Raw genomic sequence first — 20,379 nt, 5'->3', positions numbered from 1 at the left:
TACACTGTACCATGGGCACTTGGAAACAGCTATTATATTTGGGACACTATCTTTCCCATCACTTCTCTCTCCTGTCCCTACATAAACTGCTCCAAGTCTAACTTCCTGCTCACTCACTCCTGCATTTGTCCTCATTATAGTTTAGTCTGCTGTCTCAGGGTTATTAAAGCAACTGTCACACTGGAGTGTGGAATTCTTCACTGGCTTTGCTCCAAGCAGCTATGGCTCCTGTCCCATCCACTCCCAATCTCTGTCCCTCCCCTTCGCTCCCAGCGAAACATTGCCTACTGAGTCGATTGTCCTGTCACAGGATTTCTTTTGCTCTCTCTGGTCTTTTCTGTTTGTCACTGTGCTGTCTCTTCTGTGTAATGTGAGTGGAGTGTGGACGTGGCGTCCCAGTGTGTATGTGCATATGGCATGTGATGGCTCCTACACGGTGTTTATCGTCCCTCTGCAGAACAGCCTGTACAGCTCAGATGCGCTGCGATACTTCCACTGGGTGAGGCTTTCTGTGTGGGTCTGTGTGTGTGTTTATTTTAGTCAGACGGTATGATACCTAATAAGATATAAAGGTAAAGATGTAACTATGTATTGCTTGTGTGTGAAGCTCTCTTATACAAAAAGTAAAGTGTGCTCGTCTTATTTACACACACTAGCACCAGAACACCAGCTCATTCTTCAATTGCCTGCTGGAAAAAAACCTATTTGTCTTCTAACCCTAACTTCTAGCACAGAAACTGACTTTTCTACCATGCAGCTCTTTACACCATATTCTATAACCATTCTTCTCAGCCCATATGTCTTGAATGTTGTTGTCATGGATGTCAGTTAACAGTGTGTCTCTAATAGCTGAAGAAACTGCGTGCTCTGGAGAGAGAGAAAGACAGTCTATGGAGTGGGCTGCAGGTCCTGGAACAGGCTCGGTTCTGGTATCAACACCAGCTTGATCACGTTTCCCAGAGGCATGCAAGGATGGACACAAGAGAACATGATGAGGAAGATGTAAACAAATCTTTGTCATCCATCAATATGTGATTATAAGCATTAAACTTATAATAACTACAGGAATTAAGGATATCTTGAGATGACTACCTCAATTAGTGCTATAGTGTGTTTTAATGAGGTACTGTTGGTTGCACCTGTATTGTAGCACTCATTAGAGATCACAGCTCTTGCAACACATCTGCAGTTGTGATTATTCCAAGAAAACACTGACCAAAGTGAGGTCCACAACTGTTGTTTTTTCGACATGATTAGAATTGATATTTGTACAAACCTAGTGACTGGTTACTTAAATTAAATTGGATTGAAGTGGCAATAGTTAATTTGTTTATGGAGAATATGTAAAGCATCATAACAAGCATTGGTCTAAGCAATGGCATCAGCACAAGTATATTATGTGGCTGAGAAAAAACCATTTGGAAAACTGCAGTTCAGGTCAGACTACTTGTCTTTGTTTACAGTAAGTGGGTATCCTGGCAGTCTTTATATAGACACTACACCCATTACCCATTCCCTCCGCCCCATTTCAGTTTGTTCAGAAAGGGAGATATTGTGGAATCCTGTAAGAACCTAACACAGCAGATGTGATCAAAAATACACAGTGCGTCCAAAAGACTTAATAACAAGATCCATAGTAAAAATAGAATAAACACTGGTAGTGCTTTTCCAAGATGAAGAAATGTATTATTAGGCATCGGGGTGAGGTTGTATCTAGAATTAGCAAAGTGTTAAACTGTTTGCTCTCTCTCTCCTGATTGGTCACCATGGAGTCAGACTTTCTTCTGTAATGCTTAAAGCTGTGGTGTAATGATGTTCATTGTATCTGAGCTTGCCTGTGACATATAGGTACAAATTTCCTGCAATTCCGATCCACCACCTTTGACACAGTGCTGATTGTGAATTATTATTGCAGGACTTTCATGGTATAAATTATTTCACACATAATAAAGTATTTCTTGTCCTCTGACTCAATAATCAAATGTTTTTATTCTCCATTAAAAGCCTTGGCTCCAATATAATATTCTTTTTGTGTAACATGCCTAATATTTCAACAACTAGACCATATTCATAAGACAAACCTGCAATACCTGGCAGTAAAATGTTTGATAATCCCTGCCGATTGTGTGTGTTTGAGCTGTGGACCATTTGAGATAATTCAGTGATCAAAAAGTATTTAGCTTGTAGTGATGGTTAATTCCTTTTCCCTTGAAAGGCTAATTATGATAGCAAGGGAGTTTGACCTGTTAATAGAATCATCAGATGTAATAATGTTCTTTCAGTGTCTGCACCAAGTTAGAGTGATACGCTGTGGTTGTATGTGTAGGAGGGCCGGTCGTGTGCGTTACGCTCCTTTATGCAGCGTGTGAACGGAAGTCTGGGCAGTTTGCTGAACAATGCATATGTGTGTAGTGTGGCCCCTGATGAGAAGGACGGTTCGGACTGGTATTTGCGCTGGAAAAATGCCACACTCACCCAGGTGAGAGAAGGCACTGCAGAGCCCTGGGCTCAGATCTGGGACAAAAATGTATTGCACTTGAGTAGTGGGGTGGACAGAGTTCAGTGCTAGTTAGAATTAGAGAATTAGACAACCTGTTCTGTCCAGTCCACTATGCAGAGATGACCCTAATTTGCCTCATACAAAAAAAAAATCCATGACAATATTACAATGCAGTATATAGAACAGTTTCTCTCTATATTTTGTGGTGCCATTTGATTAGATGTGGTTGTAATGTAAACAAAAAGCAAAGCATTAAGTTTTAAGATAGTAAAATATACAATTAAAGCATTTGTTAAAATATATTGTATATTTATATGATCATTTTTGTTCCAGTCTTGTCCTCTAATTCTTTATGTAATTATAGTAATTTTAGATCAATGTTTTTCAATGCAGATCATCAGGGAATCTGGACACTGCATGTTTTTGCTGCCAACACACCTGAGCCAATCAATCATGGGTACTGCATACCTGTGAAAGATTGAAAAATGCCCAGAGCACTGGAAAACATTGATTCACTTCAGTTCAGTTCAGTTGAACTCACCATGGATCTAGGGAATCATGCTTATTCAGTTTCATGGGCCACATGTTACCTGATTTTATACACACACACACACACACACACATATATACATATATATATATATATATATATATATATATATATATATATATATATATATATATATATATATATATATATATATATATATATATATATATATATTAACTACATCATATGAAAGTAATATCTTTTAGGTCACCTTTTAGCTAGCAATTCAGTTTCATCCACAGTTAAATGAACTGATGTGCCAGCATGCTTGTTTGTACAGGAAGAGTTTTTAAAATGTGAGCTTAGTAAGGAATAATGCTTGTTAGCAATTGTAAAAAAACAAAAACAAAACTGTGACAAATTGAAATGACAACACTGAGTGGACTCTGTTAAGAAGGTCTTAATATTTTCTTCTGTTCTTTTAAATACAGGAGGTGAGTCAGAAGAATAGCAGGATTTCTATGTTGGAGTTTGAGAAAGAGATACTCATTCAACAACAGGATAGAATACACTACTTCTGAGGCCACACACACACACACACACACACACACACACACACACACACACACACACACACACACACACACACACACACACACACACACACACACACACACACACACACAGAGATATACAATACTCAATTTCCATCTTTGTAAAGTGATATTGAATGTGCTTTTGAATGTACTTTTAAACACACAACCTAAATCTGTGGTCTTACTGTACTTACTGTATCAGTTGTAAATATTTTTGGAAAAAAGTACATTTGTCATTTAATATATTCCTGTTTACTATTTCTTACTTAATAAAGTTAGATGGTGTTCCTTGAATACAAATGTGAATTGTGAATTTATAGTTGTTCATACTTTCTTAAATCAAATATTTGTTTTGCTGTGACCAGTGGCAATGCGTCTCTTTCTAATTTGTATCCTTAAGGAACCTTAAGAACATGTTTTCAACATGAAACTTTATTTGATTGGTATATTTGAACATGAAAAATGAGAAACCCCACTTCATATTAATATTACACAGACTGGGTCATTGTGACCTCAGATTAAAATGGATTAAAAGTAGTGGTGAAAAATGGTGAGGCCAACTGCTTTAAAAAATAAATAAAAATCACACACACAAAAAACCTTGCTGGTAGGAGCATACTCAGGCTTGAGAATTGGTTTTGTTTTTTCACTGTTCCCTAAAAGCATAGATATATTAAAGGTTAGTCACTTCAAATATTATTTTCTGTCTCAGCTGCCCAAAGTCAATATAATCCTTGAACAGTACATCCATTTCTAAGTAGTAAACAGAACAAAGGGGTTATTTAAAACGCCAAAGCTACTGGACTGCAACTCTTCAGCTTCACACTAGAGTGCAGCAGAGGACATAAAGAAAAAGCAGTCACACAGCATTGTCAACACATTCATACAAGGGTATGTAATTATATACTATCCATCCATATATTTTCCATACAGCTTATCCTAAACTGGGGCACACCCTCCACAAGGCGGGGGACACCCTGGACAGGGTGCCAACCCATCGCAGGGCACACTCACACACACACTCACACACTATAGATAATTTGGAAATGCCAGTCAGCCTACAACGCATGTCTTTGGACTAGGGGAGGAAACCGGAGTACTCAGAGGAAACCCTGAAGCACAGGGAGAAGATGCATTTGTTTGCATGTATTTGTTTATCTCTTGTTATTACTGAACAGAAGCATGATTTTAGTGTCTGTCTCATTTTCTCATCTCATTAACACTCCCACCTCAGCACGCATCTGGAAAGATCTCAGAGCGTATGAGAAGGAAAAATATTATTTGTATTGATGATTTAGAGAAAAAAAGCTTACATACACTCACCATCCAATTTATTAGGAACACCTCCAATCATGCCAATGATCAGCCAGTCATGTGCCAGCAGTGCAATGCATAAAATCATGCAGATACAGTTCAAGCTCAAAACAATTTCCCAGCCTTTGAACAATTGAGCCCAGTGACCATGGCATGGTGGTTGGTGCCAGAAGGGCTGGTTTGAATATTTTAGAAACTGCTGATGTCTTTGCACAAGAATCTCTAGAGTTTACTCAGAATGGTGTGAAAAACCAAAAAATCCAGTGAGCAGCAGTTCTGTCAGTGCAGATCAGAGAAGAATGGTCAGACTAGTTCAAACCAACAAGAAAACTGGATTTTTTCGAACTTATATTCTATCAGACAGCTTTTTCGCTGTCCACCATACATACATTATGTAGTTTTTGTTTAGCCCTGTCAGTTAGCTTTCAATTACTTATTAAACAGAGAAAGATGAACGTTCATCTAATGTGTGCTGCTCATGCTAAGATTTTAATCTCTTGTATTACTGGCAGCAGTGCTTGGGTTTCCTCTGTGCCGCTTATGTCTTATTTGTGTTTGCTGACGAAGAAAATCCTGTCACCACATGTTATGGTTCCTACCCTGGTGGTCCCCCATTGATCTCAGTGGAGCTGATAAGAACTATCTTCACATCTTACACACACACACACACACACAGTCTTCTCTTCATCAAAAGAATAAACACACTTGCAAAGGTGTGCTGAGACTAAACACAACTGCGCTTTGAGCAGAGCATGTGGCTACAAGTTGTAGGAATAGATTCATCATACCATACAACATTTCTGCAGTGAAAACACATAAGATGAAGACTGTGGACACTGATCTGACAGTTATGGGATGGATATATATATATATATATATATATATATATATATATATATATATATATATATATATATATATATATATATATATTATAGCCTTTACAAAGGGGTGGGATTAACTTTTCTCTTTCAGTACAAAACACCAACATCTGAAAGTAATGTTGGTAAAATGGGAATTACAATTGAAGGCCTGATTTGCCGTTCTCTGTTGGTATGGAACTCTTCTCCCAAATATGGAATTTTGTATGAGCTTTTCAGTTGTATGACCAAAATCACACTCGTTAACATCTTAATATCCCAGGAGGTATGGGTCTAGACTTAAATTCTTAACTCTCATTACTAAACATATTTCCTATTAGTTGCACTGCAGTTACTGAATAATTCATAGTAGTTTCTAAACAATGTACTTTAATAATGTACAATAAACCATCAGAATAAACAGACACTTTATTCAATCCATGATAAGACAAAAGAAACTGGTTTGAGAACTAACATTTTCTTCATGTCTTTTGTCATACATTGTCTTTTGTCATACATTTCCCATGTGATTGTGTGAGTAATATGTGATTACATATGAAAAACATGTGAAAGTGCATTTCAACATGTTATGCCCTGAAATTGCCCATGTGAACTCCAATAACTGTCATATTAATAACATGTGATAAATAAAATCACATGTCCTACATTATAACGTAATGAATCATGTATAAATAAAATCTCAAGTGAAAATACACAAATCACACATGCAATACTCCACATGTGAAAACTCCACATGTGAAACCTAATATGTGAAGTGTCTAAAAACCAAATGTTTAAATTTTACATGTGAATTGTGATTATTCATATGGGAAGTTTGTGTGACTGTTCTATAAGGTGTTTTACACAAAGCTCTAAAGTACCTAACTATAACCCACTGCAGATTTTTTTTTCATTGCTCTGCTTTGGTGTGAGCTTATCATTTATTGATAGCCTACGGACATTTGCATAGTTGATTATGACACTGTGTTTGCAAATGAGATACATAATTATTTCTTGTAATCTTATATGGAAGATGTCAATTACATGATTTAATTTAATGACATCTAGTATTATTAATTTTTCATGCATTCTTTTTTCCCAGCCTTTGTGATTGATTCCAGGGATAATCACTGCTGGCTCCTGAACTGTTTAACATTAGAAATGTACCTTTTTATGAATGTACTTACTTTGCCATTTTCAGCCTGACTAAACTTTCCAAAGTAAAACTCAGACAACACATGCTGATTAATGCTTGTTGCATTTGCAGTTGAAACTTGTTTTACCATGTGGCTTGACTACCTCACGCAGCAAAAAGTAACCACAGGTCTCCTACCAAGGAATTCAGAAGGCTTTTCTGGCCGATAAAGATCTTTTTCTGAGGCATATTGCCACCCTAATGCATACTTTAATGTGCGAAAGTCCCAGCAGGCCTGCTGCTGAACCGTCAAGGCCAGAGTACCAGCAACACCATTAATTACTGCCTCTTATTCACAAGGATGCTGTAAACAGCTTTTGTTGGATCAGTCACACTTCTGTGAGAGTTAAGATCATTCTTCCGTCCCGCAATGGTTCGCTGACACTGAACTCTGCTGGTGCAATTGCCCTCCCTCCCATAATTGCCAGTCAACTTGTGGGTTTAGTGGATTGGGCGATAGATTTGCAATAGGAAATGCAAACCACATCCATGCAGGTCTGCTTAAGCGTGAAGGATAAACAGGTAGTGGATATCAGGAGGGTGGGGGTGCATTTTTGTGGCTTGCATTATTTTATTCCTCCACTTCCTCTGCACAAAAGAGATGCTTCCTTAATAATAAGGATACCAATAGCTATTATTCAGCTTACTGTAGATGCATTTAGAGGGATGTGGAAATGAGAAGGTGAATGTGACATAGCCCTATCAAAATGTTGCAAAAACACAAAAAGTCAAATCTTTCTTTTAATCAAATATTGATGAATTCTGGTCCACATTATACTGATATTAAAGATTTTATCCCAGTGTTGGGAGATCTTTGATGATATCTTGCGTCTACAGGAATGATTAACTATGTTGCTTTTTTGGTTGATGAAATTCTTGAATCTTCAATGCATGTCTATTAAAATACAAACTAGATTTACACATAACGTTTAAAATGAAGATATACAGTATTATACAAACAACACTGACATTTTAAATTCGAATAATTGGACATGATATTAATCACGTAGTCAACAAGATGTATACGACTTAATTACGAACAGTAACCTTATTGTAATCCATTACTGAAATATAATTTAACACTAACTGTAATGATCTAATCTCATTGGGAGCACTGGTTGCTACTTGATACAAAATAACAATTCAGTGCATCACAATTCAGTGGGAAAATCATTGATGCCTATAATTATTAAAGTACACATGTAAGAAGAACATGCTCTGCAATGCTTTACTAAATTATATTTGTATAAATTTTTCTTTTTCTTTTTGTCCTGCACCACAGATAACCTCTTGAACTCCAGGCTTAACTACTATAAATTATTTGGGAATTACATTGAAATGAATATGTAGCTATGTACAGGAGTTCAAATTAATAACATCTAATGATGTAGAGCTGCCATTGTGTTGTAGCTTATAAGAATGTAATATTGTGAGAAAATTTGTCTTCCTCTGGTGTTAAATCATATCCCCAAAAGAACCCCATGTGGTGTTGAATAAAAATGGAATGAACAGTTGCACAGTAGGAATATGAAAATGCAAAAATCATAGCCCTAAGTTAATAGAAATATGAGATGAAACACTTCTCCCTCTGATACACTCCTATCATTAATACATTAATGCTGTCATGGCTGTTTCTCACTTTGAAGTAAAATGAACATGCTGTTCATCACACCAGAGGAGCGTAACTGGAATTAGATACATTTGATAACCTGACACCCCTAACATAATTCAATTTCAAAAATCTAATTTTTTAACAGTGGACTTTTGTTTATTATTATTATTATTATTATTATTATTATTATTATTATTATTATTATTATTATTATTATTGCTTCTCAGAAATATCAGTAAAATAGCACCTGTAAAGCAGGTGCTATTTTGCTATCATATGAGTCCCATTATTTTGATGTTTAGGGTCTTTGTTTTGTTAGATTATGTGTTAATTTTTTTCATTTATATTCATAGGGTTTACCATCCTGCAAAAATCCGTTTTGTTATCCCGCGTTGGTTTCCCTGGCTAGTTAAGTTCTGCAGTTAACCACAAAACTGTGCAGAGTGTGTGTATGTATGTGTGTGTTTTTAAAACATTAATCTTGCAATATTCTGAAAACATCTGTACTGTATAACAATGGTTTGATTCACAACATTCCTGGAACCATAACATTTAGAAAACATTCTAAAATTATTAGCTGGAAAATTACATGGAAATGATGAATAAAAAACTTCCTCTCAGTTATCTATCCCATAAGCTGACCTAACTGAGAAATTCACACCGTGTGCCTTTCATTTTAATGAAGAAGACCTTGTCACAAAATATAACAGCACAGTATGCTTTATGATATTTATTGATTTTGTCCAACTAATTTAGCAAATTATAAACAATCTCATTAATGTTGAGAATAGCAGCAAATAACAAAAACAACAAAAAACAAAAATGTAATAATAACTATTTCAGCATTTTGCTTTTCATGAAAAGTTTGATACTCAAAAGTTGGTGTGGGTTCTTGATTGTGGATATTGTGTGCATGCATACATTAATATGCAAAGAAAGGAACATGAAAATGAAATGAAAACTCATGAAAATTGACCGTAAATAATTGTAACTCTGGTTTGAAGCATATTGCACATAGTTTCATTTCTTTTCTGCACTGTCAATGTGTTAAAATTTTGCATGACTTTATTTTTTTTTTATCATAGCAACCCCCAAAATGCATATCAGTCCTGTTTATTGATTTACGTTCCCAATTTCTTCTCCAGATTTACTCACATGGCACTAATGCAACAACAAGGTGCATGTTAAAATTGGATTTTCATGTTATTCTGGTTTTGATGAAATCCACTGTAACTAGATAGCAAGATCTAAAAAGTCTAACATTAGGAAGCAAACCATATTTAACATCATCAGGAAAGTATATTATAAAAGCCATCCTTCTCCACAGATTTTATTTGTGTGTGGTAACAAAAGAATAGTCCATCATTATGGACTTCATATGGACCATGCTGCTATTTGTGTTGTCTGTGTGATGGAGTCTGCTCAGTAGCATGGTTCCCCATTGTCACTCAGGCTGTGTTTAGACTCTCCATCACTGTTACACTCTGTGAGCTGCATCATAGCTTCAGTCCCTCTCTCGCTCCCGGGTGACAGCTCCATCATGGCATCTGGCAGCCGCAGCTCCAGGAGATTCTGCAGATGTTTGATGTAGCTGATGGCCGCTCGTAATGTCTCCACCTTACTCAGTCTTTTATCCTCAAACTCTTGAGGCAGGTGCTCTCTGAGCCGTGCATAGCCCTCGTTCACACAACGGACCCTCTGCCTTTCACGCTCATTGCGTTTACGGATGAACGCTGGTTCAAAGGAGCAGTCGTACATGCTCAGGGGTGTGGGGAAGTGCAAGTAGGAGAAGCGCCCAGTGTATCTGTGGCTGTAGACTGGCTCAAAGTAAGTCTGCTGAAAGTGGAGGCTTAGTGCATCTCTGAATGGTGAGTGTTGATGTTCCATGCACAGACCAAAAGTTAAAGGCCGCACATAGGACCCTCGCTCTGCAAAGTCTTGCAAATGGTCAGCAGCCATTTGTCTGCTAAGAGAAATATTATACCTTCTGAAATGAAAATAAATTCACAAATTTTACAAAATGAAATCACAACAAAAGAAAGATTCTCTTACTTTGCAACAAACTGCTATCCAATCCTTGCAGTTGGTCTTGGAGTTGATGTAAATCATAGATACTTGAACTCCAGACTCCTTAGTGTTCAAGCCAACAAGTTGTTCCTCTCTTCAGGAATTTTACATGACTGGACACTATGTAGCAGTGGGTGTGGTCTTAAAATAAGACACATCTTTATGATGTAGCCTGCTCATGTCTGGGTACAGATGATATGATAAGCAGATAACTGATACCTGCACTACAGTGGGAGGAGACCATCTCGTTTCTCCAGTCTTACATGTATAAAGAGGCAGGCCTTCTCCTGAAACGTCACACTGCATGGATGTTTTTAGTCAAGTACACACAGAAACAAATCTGATTCAGATTAAATAAAATATGCCAAGGGGGGTCTTTTTCAGAGAAGCCATACTGTTCCCTGTGCAGGCTGAGTAAGTGTTTGACTAACTTATTTTATTGTGAATAAACTAGACTTGGGAGTTTTCACCTATACTCAGACATTTTGAATATTTACACACGTTGTATATCTAACTCCCACATTCACACATTTGTATGCCAGTTTATCTTATGTTCTGAATCTTATGTTCGTTCAATCAGAAAACCCATTTCTTCCTTTCTGTGGGTGAATTTGTTTCCAAAGTGCCCTGAACTCACATACTGTAAGATAAGACCTAAAAAGTAGTGCCCTCTGTTGGCATAGAAGGATATCTACTGTATATCACTGGTTACACTGTACATATACTGTACACTGTATATCACCTTTGATTTTATGTCTCTAATACATAAGTAGCATTTTATTCCTAAAGCACACTGTTTACATATATATTGAATTGTGTGTAATCACAATTTTTTTTTATTTGAAAAGAGCACAATAGTTTTCTTGTCTGAAGTTTACAGGAAAAAGCATAAACTTAAACAGACAAAACCAGAAAATTCTCTTGTGCACATGCGAAAATGGGTCCTTTTCACAAATATTTTTTCTGAAGGTGCTCATCACTTACTATCACTTGTGCACCACTTACTTTCACTGTTTCTTTCAGAAAAAAAATCTTGTGAATCATGACACATTTTGGAGTGCACACAAGATAATTTTCAATTTTCATGAGATTTTTTAAAAGCATGAATGCAAATTTATGGTATTTTATGACAAAATACTATTTTAAGTCTTCTGTGAATGTACACTATTTATGTCACCCCACTAAATATACTTCATCAAACTACTTAATTCAAACTAATTATTAAACTAATTATTACTGTCATCAGCTTATGTGTAAGAAATAAGAGCTAAAATCTACTATACGTGACTCTGACAGTTCTCTAACATTCTTTCATTCATCTTCAGTAATCACTTTATCCTGGTCAGGGTTGTGGTGGAGGCAGAGCCTATCCCAGGATCAATTGGTATAAGAGCGGATGGGCCTTGTATACACCCTAGATGGGCCGCCAGCTAACTCAGGTCACCATGCATGCGCACATTCACATTTAGGGGAAATTTAGAATACCTAATCTACATGCTGGCATGTTTCTTGGAGACGGGAGGAAACTGGAGAACCTGAAGGAAATCCACACTGTGAGGTGCTGAATCAATCAAGGTATGTCATAAAACTAATAAGGCAAATAAAAATGTGAAACAAAACCAATTAAATACAGGCTCACCAAATTGCTGCAATTAGCCAATATCAACTCAATGTCTTAGAGGCATACATAATTGAGTGAACACCGACAAAAGCACATGAGAACAAAGAAACTGCAGCAGGCCAGTTATTTCTACCACAAAATTATTGATAAACTAATGTTGAAATCCAGCAGTGTATTCATGATTAAAAATCTCTCACTGTATAAATCTCTCACTGAGTCAGTACGGTACACCTGGCCTTTAATGCAAACGAGAAGTGTTTATTTGACTGATTATAACAACAGCACACTGTAGCAGGTAGGTGGGCCTGTGATTTAGTAGGAGTCAAGTAGCAGGAAGGCACACAGTATGGCATACCCAAGCACTGTTTTCTCCATGTATTATTGTGATCTCTCTCTTCTTTAGCTCTCTCTCTGAGCAGTGAGTTGAGTGTGTGTAGGTGGCTGTGAGCAGAGCAAAGCGATAAGCGAGCTGGAAAGCTGCTAAATTATTTGTTTTGAAATATTTTCCCTTACTGACTGACTACTGTGCCACAGGCATGATCCTAAATAAACAGCTCACCTGTGATTTTCCCTGGGTCAGGTGTGATACCGCCTGCAACAACTCTATGATCTTGTTTGAACTTGCATAATGATAACGAAAATAAGGTCCTGAATGTTGCAAATCGTGATACCTGAAAAACACATGAAAAATTAATTTCTCATAATAATTATATCAGTCTATTATTAGCCACAACACAAACATTTCAATGTTTCTGTTTCATATTCTGTAGAAAATATTGAAAATACTGTGCGTTCCACTCGATAAATGAGAAAAACAGCCAGATCAAACCTTTTCCATCATAATTTTACAGTACTCAATATAGAAAGAAGGAGAACTGTTACTAGAAGAAGCACTGTTACTGAGTACGGCCTTGCTCATCTGTCTTTTGGTGAGCTTTCTCTGATTAAAAACACTTTCTCTGAGGCACTATGGAGAAAAAGAGCAATTTTCTCTGTCTGCACTTTTGCTTGCTTGGCTCTTCAATGACCTCACATTTAAACTTTCCTACTTACCACTAGCATTGCCAAAGAGATTTAAAGACTCAATAAGAGGACCTGGGATGTCCTTTCCTTTTAAGTAGAGGATAAATGTGTAAATGCCCCAGTCTTCTTTATTGATCTACTGTACATCAGTATTTTGTCCTCCCGAAACTACGAGACTGTACTTTTTAGTTCTTGCCAAGAGCATATATAACCCAACAGTGCAGAGTGCAGTGTGTTGGTTCTTAATGACCTGTCTCTGTTTGATCCACGAATTTCACTGAATTCATAGGTTGTGATTGGAAAGGCTTTTATGGGAAACAATGGGATCTCAAACAGTTTTATATAATAACAGGGGAATCTTGTATCTGATTTTTTTCACGTCACTGAATGTCTGTGAATGCTTTAAGACAATACTATACACATTTCTTGGATCTCAGAAATAAAGTGCAATTAAGTGTAATATTTTGAAATGACGACAAAAAAAGACTCAAACACCCATATTTATTAAAACACCCCTTAAACAAAAATATATATTGGGAAATACTAAAATACTATGCAATATAATTACCAATAAATGTACATACACAATCAATTTTAAACTAAGGTTTTAAAACATTTTGTAATATATGTAATGCTGCATGCATTACTATAGTATCGAATATATTAGCTTATTGTCTGCTTTATTTTTTCTATTCCAATTCTCTGCAAGCTGCAAACCTTTAAAGAACAACCAAGAAATTTAGTAGACTGTAGTATGAGAAATAATTTCTGTGCTTGTACTTGTAATAAGAATTTAAGAAGAAAGAAACTATCAGTAGTGTTGCTGGATATTTAGAGACATAGTGATATTTCCTTGGCACAAATACATAAACCTAATGATATAGAAGATCTACTACATATTTAGTAGTATTATTGGGTGGCGAACTGCTGGGCATGTGGTGACAAAGTATTCCAATACCTGAATAAGATCTGGGCTGCAGCAACCTTATGGTAGTCTCTTTCCACCAGTGGACATGGTGGATTGTGGCTGACAAATTGTGCACAGCAACAGATCAGTAACTCAGGAGTAAAATAAGTAAATGTACTTCTAAACCTTAGACTATAGGTTGTGAATTCGGTCTTGAGATGTTCTCCGTTTTGATTTGGACTTGGTCTTGGTTTTGAGCATTGGTCTCACTAAATATGGTCTTGGTCTTGGAGTTTGGAAACATAATATTCATGTTGCCTTTTGTTTTTGCATGCACAAAGTTTGACAAGAAGTAATTCCTTCTTCTGGAAAACATAGAATAATCACTGGTGCAATGCAAGAATGAAGCCAACTACCTGAATAAAGGCTTGGCCTCTAAAACGATTTGATGGTTTTCTGTCTCAATCTTGATTGGATCTTGGATTGTCCTGGGTTTGGACTTGTCTTGACAGTGGTGGCCTAGTAGTATAAATCATGTAAAATATATAAAACCATTGACCAATATGATCCATAAATTATATGTTTTCATTTCAGATATTTCTATCTTAAATGTTATTTGTGTTATTTTCTATTTCCATTACGGCCACTGATTAAACAAGTAATGGTCAGTATACTAGACAGTAACTATATTGTCTTCTTTGTGTCTAAAGGATATGATTATTATTATATTTACTTTAATAATTGACTACTTTGTTGATTTATGAGTACTGGTATTGGAAAATGTTTGAAGGCTGGCTCCTCACAAAGACCAACATTACCTCAAATTGCTTTCAGATTTACAGAAGGCAAAGATTTACTTAGCCTACTTCCTCCACCACTGACCGATAGGCATCATCTGCTTTACTGTCCCCTCCATGTCCCTAAGTGTCCACTGCAGTAAATCTCTGTGTTAGAGGTACCAAAGCCTTTCCATCTTTTCTATTACCTCTGGATCCTAATTTCCAGAAGAGCAAATCATCCCATATCTCATCTTTTATTCCCATGTTTGACTTATGGCCATCAGCAAAGTACAGAAACTCCAGTGATGCACTGCATACTAAAAAAACTGACAAAAACATACTGAACAGAGCCACTGATGTGACATTAAGGCCACAATTGAATATATTTTGAGGCCACAAAATATTTCGTTTATGTGGCCATGATATACCACAGTCATGTGAATTGTGCATGTTGAAACAACAACTTTATGTCTATATCTTAATATGTGTCTATATATCTTAATTAACATTTAGTTAATTGTTTTTGGCAGGAAGAAGTGAAAAGGTCACTTAAAATTATGTAGGCTAATTGTACTGTACACCATGTTGCAAGCAGTGACTGCAGTATATCTTAGGCATCATTCCAAGATTGTACTGTAGTAATGTGTAATATTATCAGTCATTTACACACTTAGATTCCTGTGGCCACAACAAAAAAACAGTCTCGGGATTCATTTCAGAGAACATCTACATTGCCAGAGTCCTACATTTCTCTTTGTAGATATACACTGATTTAGATGAGAAAACACAGCAGGATGAGTAAGCAGTTGTAATAGAATCCAATCAATTTCACCATCTATTACTCCACACAAGATACCCAATGGGACTTACTGTTGCTTTTATTTTTCTCATGTGTCCATGGATAATAGACAACACCTTTGCTACTCTGTTTGTAACAAAATGCTACAGTGAGGTAAACAACAGACACTTAGTTCCTGTTTTGGATGTGGTAGTCATGTGGGGGTAGAAATGGAGAGAGAGGAATTATTCAGAGGAGAAAGAGTGATGTAGGGGAAAGATAAAATAGGAGTAATTGGCTAAATTGGGGATGAAGGAGAAAGGGATTGTGTTACTGTCTGCTTTAATGAAGACTCAGACTTAGATTAATGAGTGTGTGTCTGCACATCAGACATCTTGTGCTCTATTCTCGACAGATTAAATTATTAAAAATAACCCTGAAAAAATTGACCTAAAGCATATAAATGGTGCAAGACAATTAAAAGGAGAGGACCAAGTAAGCTGAATGTTCCCCCAAGAGGGGCTTTTTAAAAACATTGTCCAATGTGATAAAAGAGAACTGCCAAATCCACTCCAACTGAAGTGCTGCAGCATCACTTTAAAACAATCTGATGCTATGTATGTCACGATTTCCCCTTGTGCTAGCGCTGTAGCATGCCACATGCTCTGAAACCCAAGGCGCAAGCTCGAGGCACAATGGTTTATGTTTTTGCTTAAATTCTAATCCTGTCTCTGCCCACATCCTGTCATTGGTTTATTACCTGATTATATTTACCTATTTGGGTTTAGAAGATTCATTAGTTTGTCTGCTCTTTCTTTGTAACTTGGCAAAGTCTTAACATGCATTTATTCTTGTTAGGTCTGAGTCTTGTGCTTCCTGGATTGACTGTTGCCTGATTTGCCTGATGGCTTCAGGTGATTTCAAAAATACATGACAAAAATAGTAGTAAAACTGCCATTTCAATAACTCAAAAACCGCTACCATAAAATGTGCATTATATCAATGTTTACTACCATCCATGCACTAGTTCTATACTTTATTTGGACTATATATTAAAAAAGTACACTTGTAAGTAAATCTCCTACATGTTTACTCAGAAAAATACTTAATAGAAATATACCATTAATACACTCTTCATATATTTATTAGTTTACTTGAAAGTGAACAGCATGTTCACATGAAAGCATACCTTTTAGTGATAGAAAATCTGTCACAAAATGTAGCTAGTTCTCCACAAATAACACAAAAGCTATCAATCTGGGAGGATTTCTCTAAGACATGCCAAGGAAGCCAAGGAATTGAAGAAGGTGCTACTTGGCATTGTCAGGCTTTGAACACAAGGTCTCCTAACTGCATTACAAACACGTTACTGCTGTACCACTAGGAAACCTGCATGTGGGTTTTACAACCAAGTTTTGCATGAATTCTGACATTTATATACAGAAACCCTAGCACATTTTATATCAAAAGTAAATTAGTGTATTTCTTTGCATTTATACATAAACATGACATTGTAAGTACACTTTTCAAATGAGAAATCATGGAAAACACACAGAACTAGAACCTGAAGTGAAAAGAGAAAGCACTTGTTTGAAATTAAGTTTGGACATAATACAGATATATACCACATCACCTGCAGGATAAGTAGGCAAACACATTAAAAAAAAAGAAACAATTAATCGTTTATTATATTATCATTAACTGTTAACCATTTTATTCTTTCAAGGCAAAATTTAGAGGTAATTACAGTAAGAATATCTGGCGCAATCTCATACACCTTGCCACTAGGGGGAGTATTTTCTACATTATAAGATGGAGGGGCGATCGCATCTCAATATGTGTACATTTAAATGAGCATCAACATATTACACAGTTCAGAGAGTCTAAATAACCTGATCCACTCATACTAGTGTCACTACCATTTCAGTGTCACAGCAGTGCTGGTCCACCAGTTGAATACTATCTGGTCAGTGGTGGGTCTATGGGCTCCATTCAATTATGATACCTACAAAGTGATAACTTATAGTTATTTTAAATGATGAAGCTCCCAAAGACTATAGGGTAACGTTCTAAGGTATCTGACTGTAGGCTAAACCAACAACTTGATTTACCAAAATAATGTGGACTAATTAGTGTGTGCAAATGTATACACTGCATCCACAAATAGTGTAATAAAATTCTAGGAGGTTTTTTGAGAAACCAAGTACAAAGTCACATATGTGGGTATTCACTGAAATTGAGTGCATATGATCATATTTAGCATTTCACAATTTCTTGCAGTTTCCTCTTGAGATCTAACTGAACGAGAACTGTAGCAATCTCACACACAAACCATAGTCACAACTCTGCATAACAACTTCAGGCTGCTTTAAGTCAGTAGAGCATCATAAAAACAAATGAATCAGTCTGTCAGTTATTTATGAATACGTTTTTGTTGGAAAAGCAGAAGAAATGGGAGCTTTTGATTCTTGTTAGGACAGTACTTCAACAGAATTATTCACCATACCTATTCAGCCTTCCTCCGGTCTCTCTCTCTCTCTCTCTCTCTCTCTCTCTCTCTCTCTCTCTCTCTCTCTCTCTCCTTGTGAACGTCAAGAACTTAGTCTCTGTTTGAAGCTCCTCTCTGGTGTCTCTGGAGTTCAGTTTTATGAGGTCTGTGAGCTGATATTACACACTTTTCACACACATTGTGGAGCTGTTCCACATGTGAAAAAGCAACGTTGAGTGTGTCATGCTGTGTTTACTTTATTAACTTTTGTTGCCTTGATGTTAAAACAGTAGGAGAACATGAGGACTATCTGCATGCAGTGTACAAATAGCACATGACAGCATTTAGTCTGTGTTAGTAGGGCAAATAATGTGTCTGCTAATTGTTGCTGTACAAACCTCACTTTGTAAATGCATACAGATGGCGAAAACTGGGATATTCTGAAGGGCTAGTTTTTTTTGGAAACACATAACAATTTAATGGACATCTTTGGTGCACCAGTTTGTTCAAGGTACATTAAAGTGTTTCTCAGAAATTTACTACTAAACTCTTTTTTTCTGGTTCAAAATTATTCAGGAATTTACTGACCTTGTGTGGGCCATACACAGTAAAATCCCTAGTGTGGAATTAACACCAAGGGTGTTTATACAGTCCAATTGGACAATATAAACACTGTAGGGAGTAAATTCAACACTCCGGGTGTTAAATCAACACAGGTTATTTTGCTGTGTACTGTTTAAGGACTGTAAGTCCTCTTGACAGATGGTCTAGTGCTGTAGTCTAACCTAATCTAGCTCTTTTTAGAGTCATTATTATGCTATGTGGTCAGTGATTTGTTTTTGGTAACTATTATGTATGTTTTCATACATGTATACTATTCTCCATAGAGTATATCAGTATACAAACTATTTTAATACTTTGCACTATAGTATGCAATATGCAACAGATATAATTTGGTATATCACACAGTCATGTGACTACCTGTCAGTCAGATTTGCTTGTAGACACAGGTTGATTGATTTATTTTGTACTGTGACCAAAAATGTGTTAATTATCTTGGTGGTTAATGCGAAAAATTATCCAGTGAAGTGCAAAGAATGGATTCAAGGCAGGCAAAAATTTGTGACAAAAGCGCAATGTTCATACAGTAATAATAACCACTTGCTAGCTAGCATAAATCTTCTTTAGGCAGTTGTTAATCAACATTGGTCTCCCTGTATTTATTTTGCATGCTGCCAGAGTGCTTGCTGGCATCCTAGCAGGTAAATTTGTGAGATTTGACATTGACTGAGAGCTCCCAAATTATGGCTGAGTCTGCAGCTAAACGGAGTGTAGGGTCTGCTACTACCACTTAAATAGCAGTCAAAAAGAGTTCAAGCACCACCATGGATCATACTCTGTTCATGAGATTGCCTTTAACAATATCCTGGAGCTAAATTACTGGGTACCATGTTGTAAACAGAAACTGGGTACCATTAAACAGAAACTTAAAAAATCAAAATCAACTTAAAGTAGCAGCATGGTAAAACATTTTTATTGTTGTATGAGTAAACTGATTATCTCATTCACAAGTACTGCTCAAAATACAACATTCAATGACTAAACACTTGCCTTTAGAGCCATGTTTCATCATGTATTCGGTGAATGTTAATGCCAGTTAACAGGTGCAGACAGTCAGTGGCTAACAGAGCTACCTCAGCAATGTTGACTCCAAAAGTTCTTCACAAGGTTAACATGACAAAAATAGAGGTGTGGGTTACAATAGGTTGTAATGCTTTTCACTATCTGTGTAATGTTGGCTGACTTAATTAGAATTGTGGTGAAGTGCTAAAGACTGGAAAATAAATATTTGCAAGTCAGCTAGATTTTTCTGGTGAGTCTACAGCACCATAGTGCTGTAACACATCTTTGTGTGGAAATGTACTAACACACAGCATGAGTTAAATTTAGTAACACACTGATTTTGTTGAAAGCAACACAAAATGTGTTGTCCTTAAGTAGACACCCAAGTGTGTTAAAAATTAACACATGATCTGTTATTTTTAACACATCTGTTTTAAGAGTGCAGCTGTTCTTGGCAAATAAAGCTTTGAAAAACAAAGTACATATTAGAAACTGCATTTAGAAATAACTTTTTAGATTACAATTT

At 36.4% G+C, this 20,379-nt stretch overlaps 2 protein-coding genes across 4 annotated transcripts; one reads left to right on the top strand and one right to left on the bottom strand.

Moving 5' to 3' along the window:
* Positions 1-269: 269 nt before the first annotated feature.
* On the top strand, positions 270-3,687 carry sapcd1 (suppressor APC domain containing 1). Of its 2 annotated transcripts, XM_053688374.1 has the most exons (5): positions 270-499; positions 850-1,002; positions 2,327-2,479; positions 2,894-2,957; positions 3,482-3,687. In XM_053688374.1, the coding sequence occupies exons 1-5, from the start codon at positions 413-415 to the stop codon at positions 3,499-3,501; spliced, it is 477 nt and encodes a 158-aa protein (XP_053544349.1). In that variant the 5' UTR covers positions 270-412; the 3' UTR covers positions 3,502-3,687. The 2 variants fall into 2 exon arrangements, with proteins under 2 accessions (XP_053544349.1, XP_053544348.1); XM_053688373.1 differs by lacking the exon at positions 2,894-2,957 and having other exon boundaries at positions 272-499.
* A 5,595-nt stretch (positions 3,688-9,282) lies between these two features.
* LOC108280123 (achaete-scute homolog 4) lies at positions 9,283-10,789 on the bottom strand. Of its 2 annotated transcripts, none has more exons than XM_017494884.3 (2): positions 10,620-10,789; positions 9,283-10,530 (listed from the first exon to the last, which is right to left on the bottom strand). In XM_017494884.3, the coding sequence occupies exon 2, from the start codon at positions 10,524-10,526 to the stop codon at positions 9,990-9,992; it is 537 nt and encodes a 178-aa protein (XP_017350373.1). In that variant the 5' UTR covers positions 10,527-10,530; positions 10,620-10,789; the 3' UTR covers positions 9,283-9,989. The 2 variants fall into 2 exon arrangements, with proteins under 2 accessions (XP_017350373.1, XP_017350372.1); XM_017494883.3 differs by having other exon boundaries at positions 9,283-10,533; positions 10,620-10,788.
* Between the last annotated feature and the right edge of the window lie 9,590 nt (positions 10,790-20,379).

Source organism: Ictalurus punctatus, chromosome 19, assembly GCF_001660625.3.
Source record: "Ictalurus punctatus breed USDA103 chromosome 19, Coco_2.0, whole genome shotgun sequence".
NCBI classification, from domain to species: Eukaryota; Metazoa; Chordata; class Actinopteri; order Siluriformes; family Ictaluridae; genus Ictalurus; species Ictalurus punctatus.
This window is presented reverse-complemented; position numbering and strand designations above follow the sequence as displayed.

Excerpts from the sequence above, each read along its gene's own strand:
- sapcd1 (XM_053688373.1), top strand. The coding sequence starts at position 413 with ATGGCATGTGATGGCTCCTACACGGTGTTTATCGTCCCTCTGCAGAAC. Across the intron at positions 500-849 it reads CGCTGCGATACTTCCACTGG|CTGAAGAAACTGCGTGCTCT; the intron begins GTGAGGCTTTCT and ends TGTCTCTAATAG. Across the intron at positions 2,480-3,481 it reads AAAATGCCACACTCACCCAG|GAGGTGAGTCAGAAGAATAG; the intron begins GTGAGAGAAGGC and ends TTTTAAATACAG.
- LOC108280123 (XM_017494884.3), bottom strand. The coding sequence starts at position 10,526 with ATGGCTGCTGACCATTTGCAAGACTTTGCAGAGCGAGGGTCCTATGTG.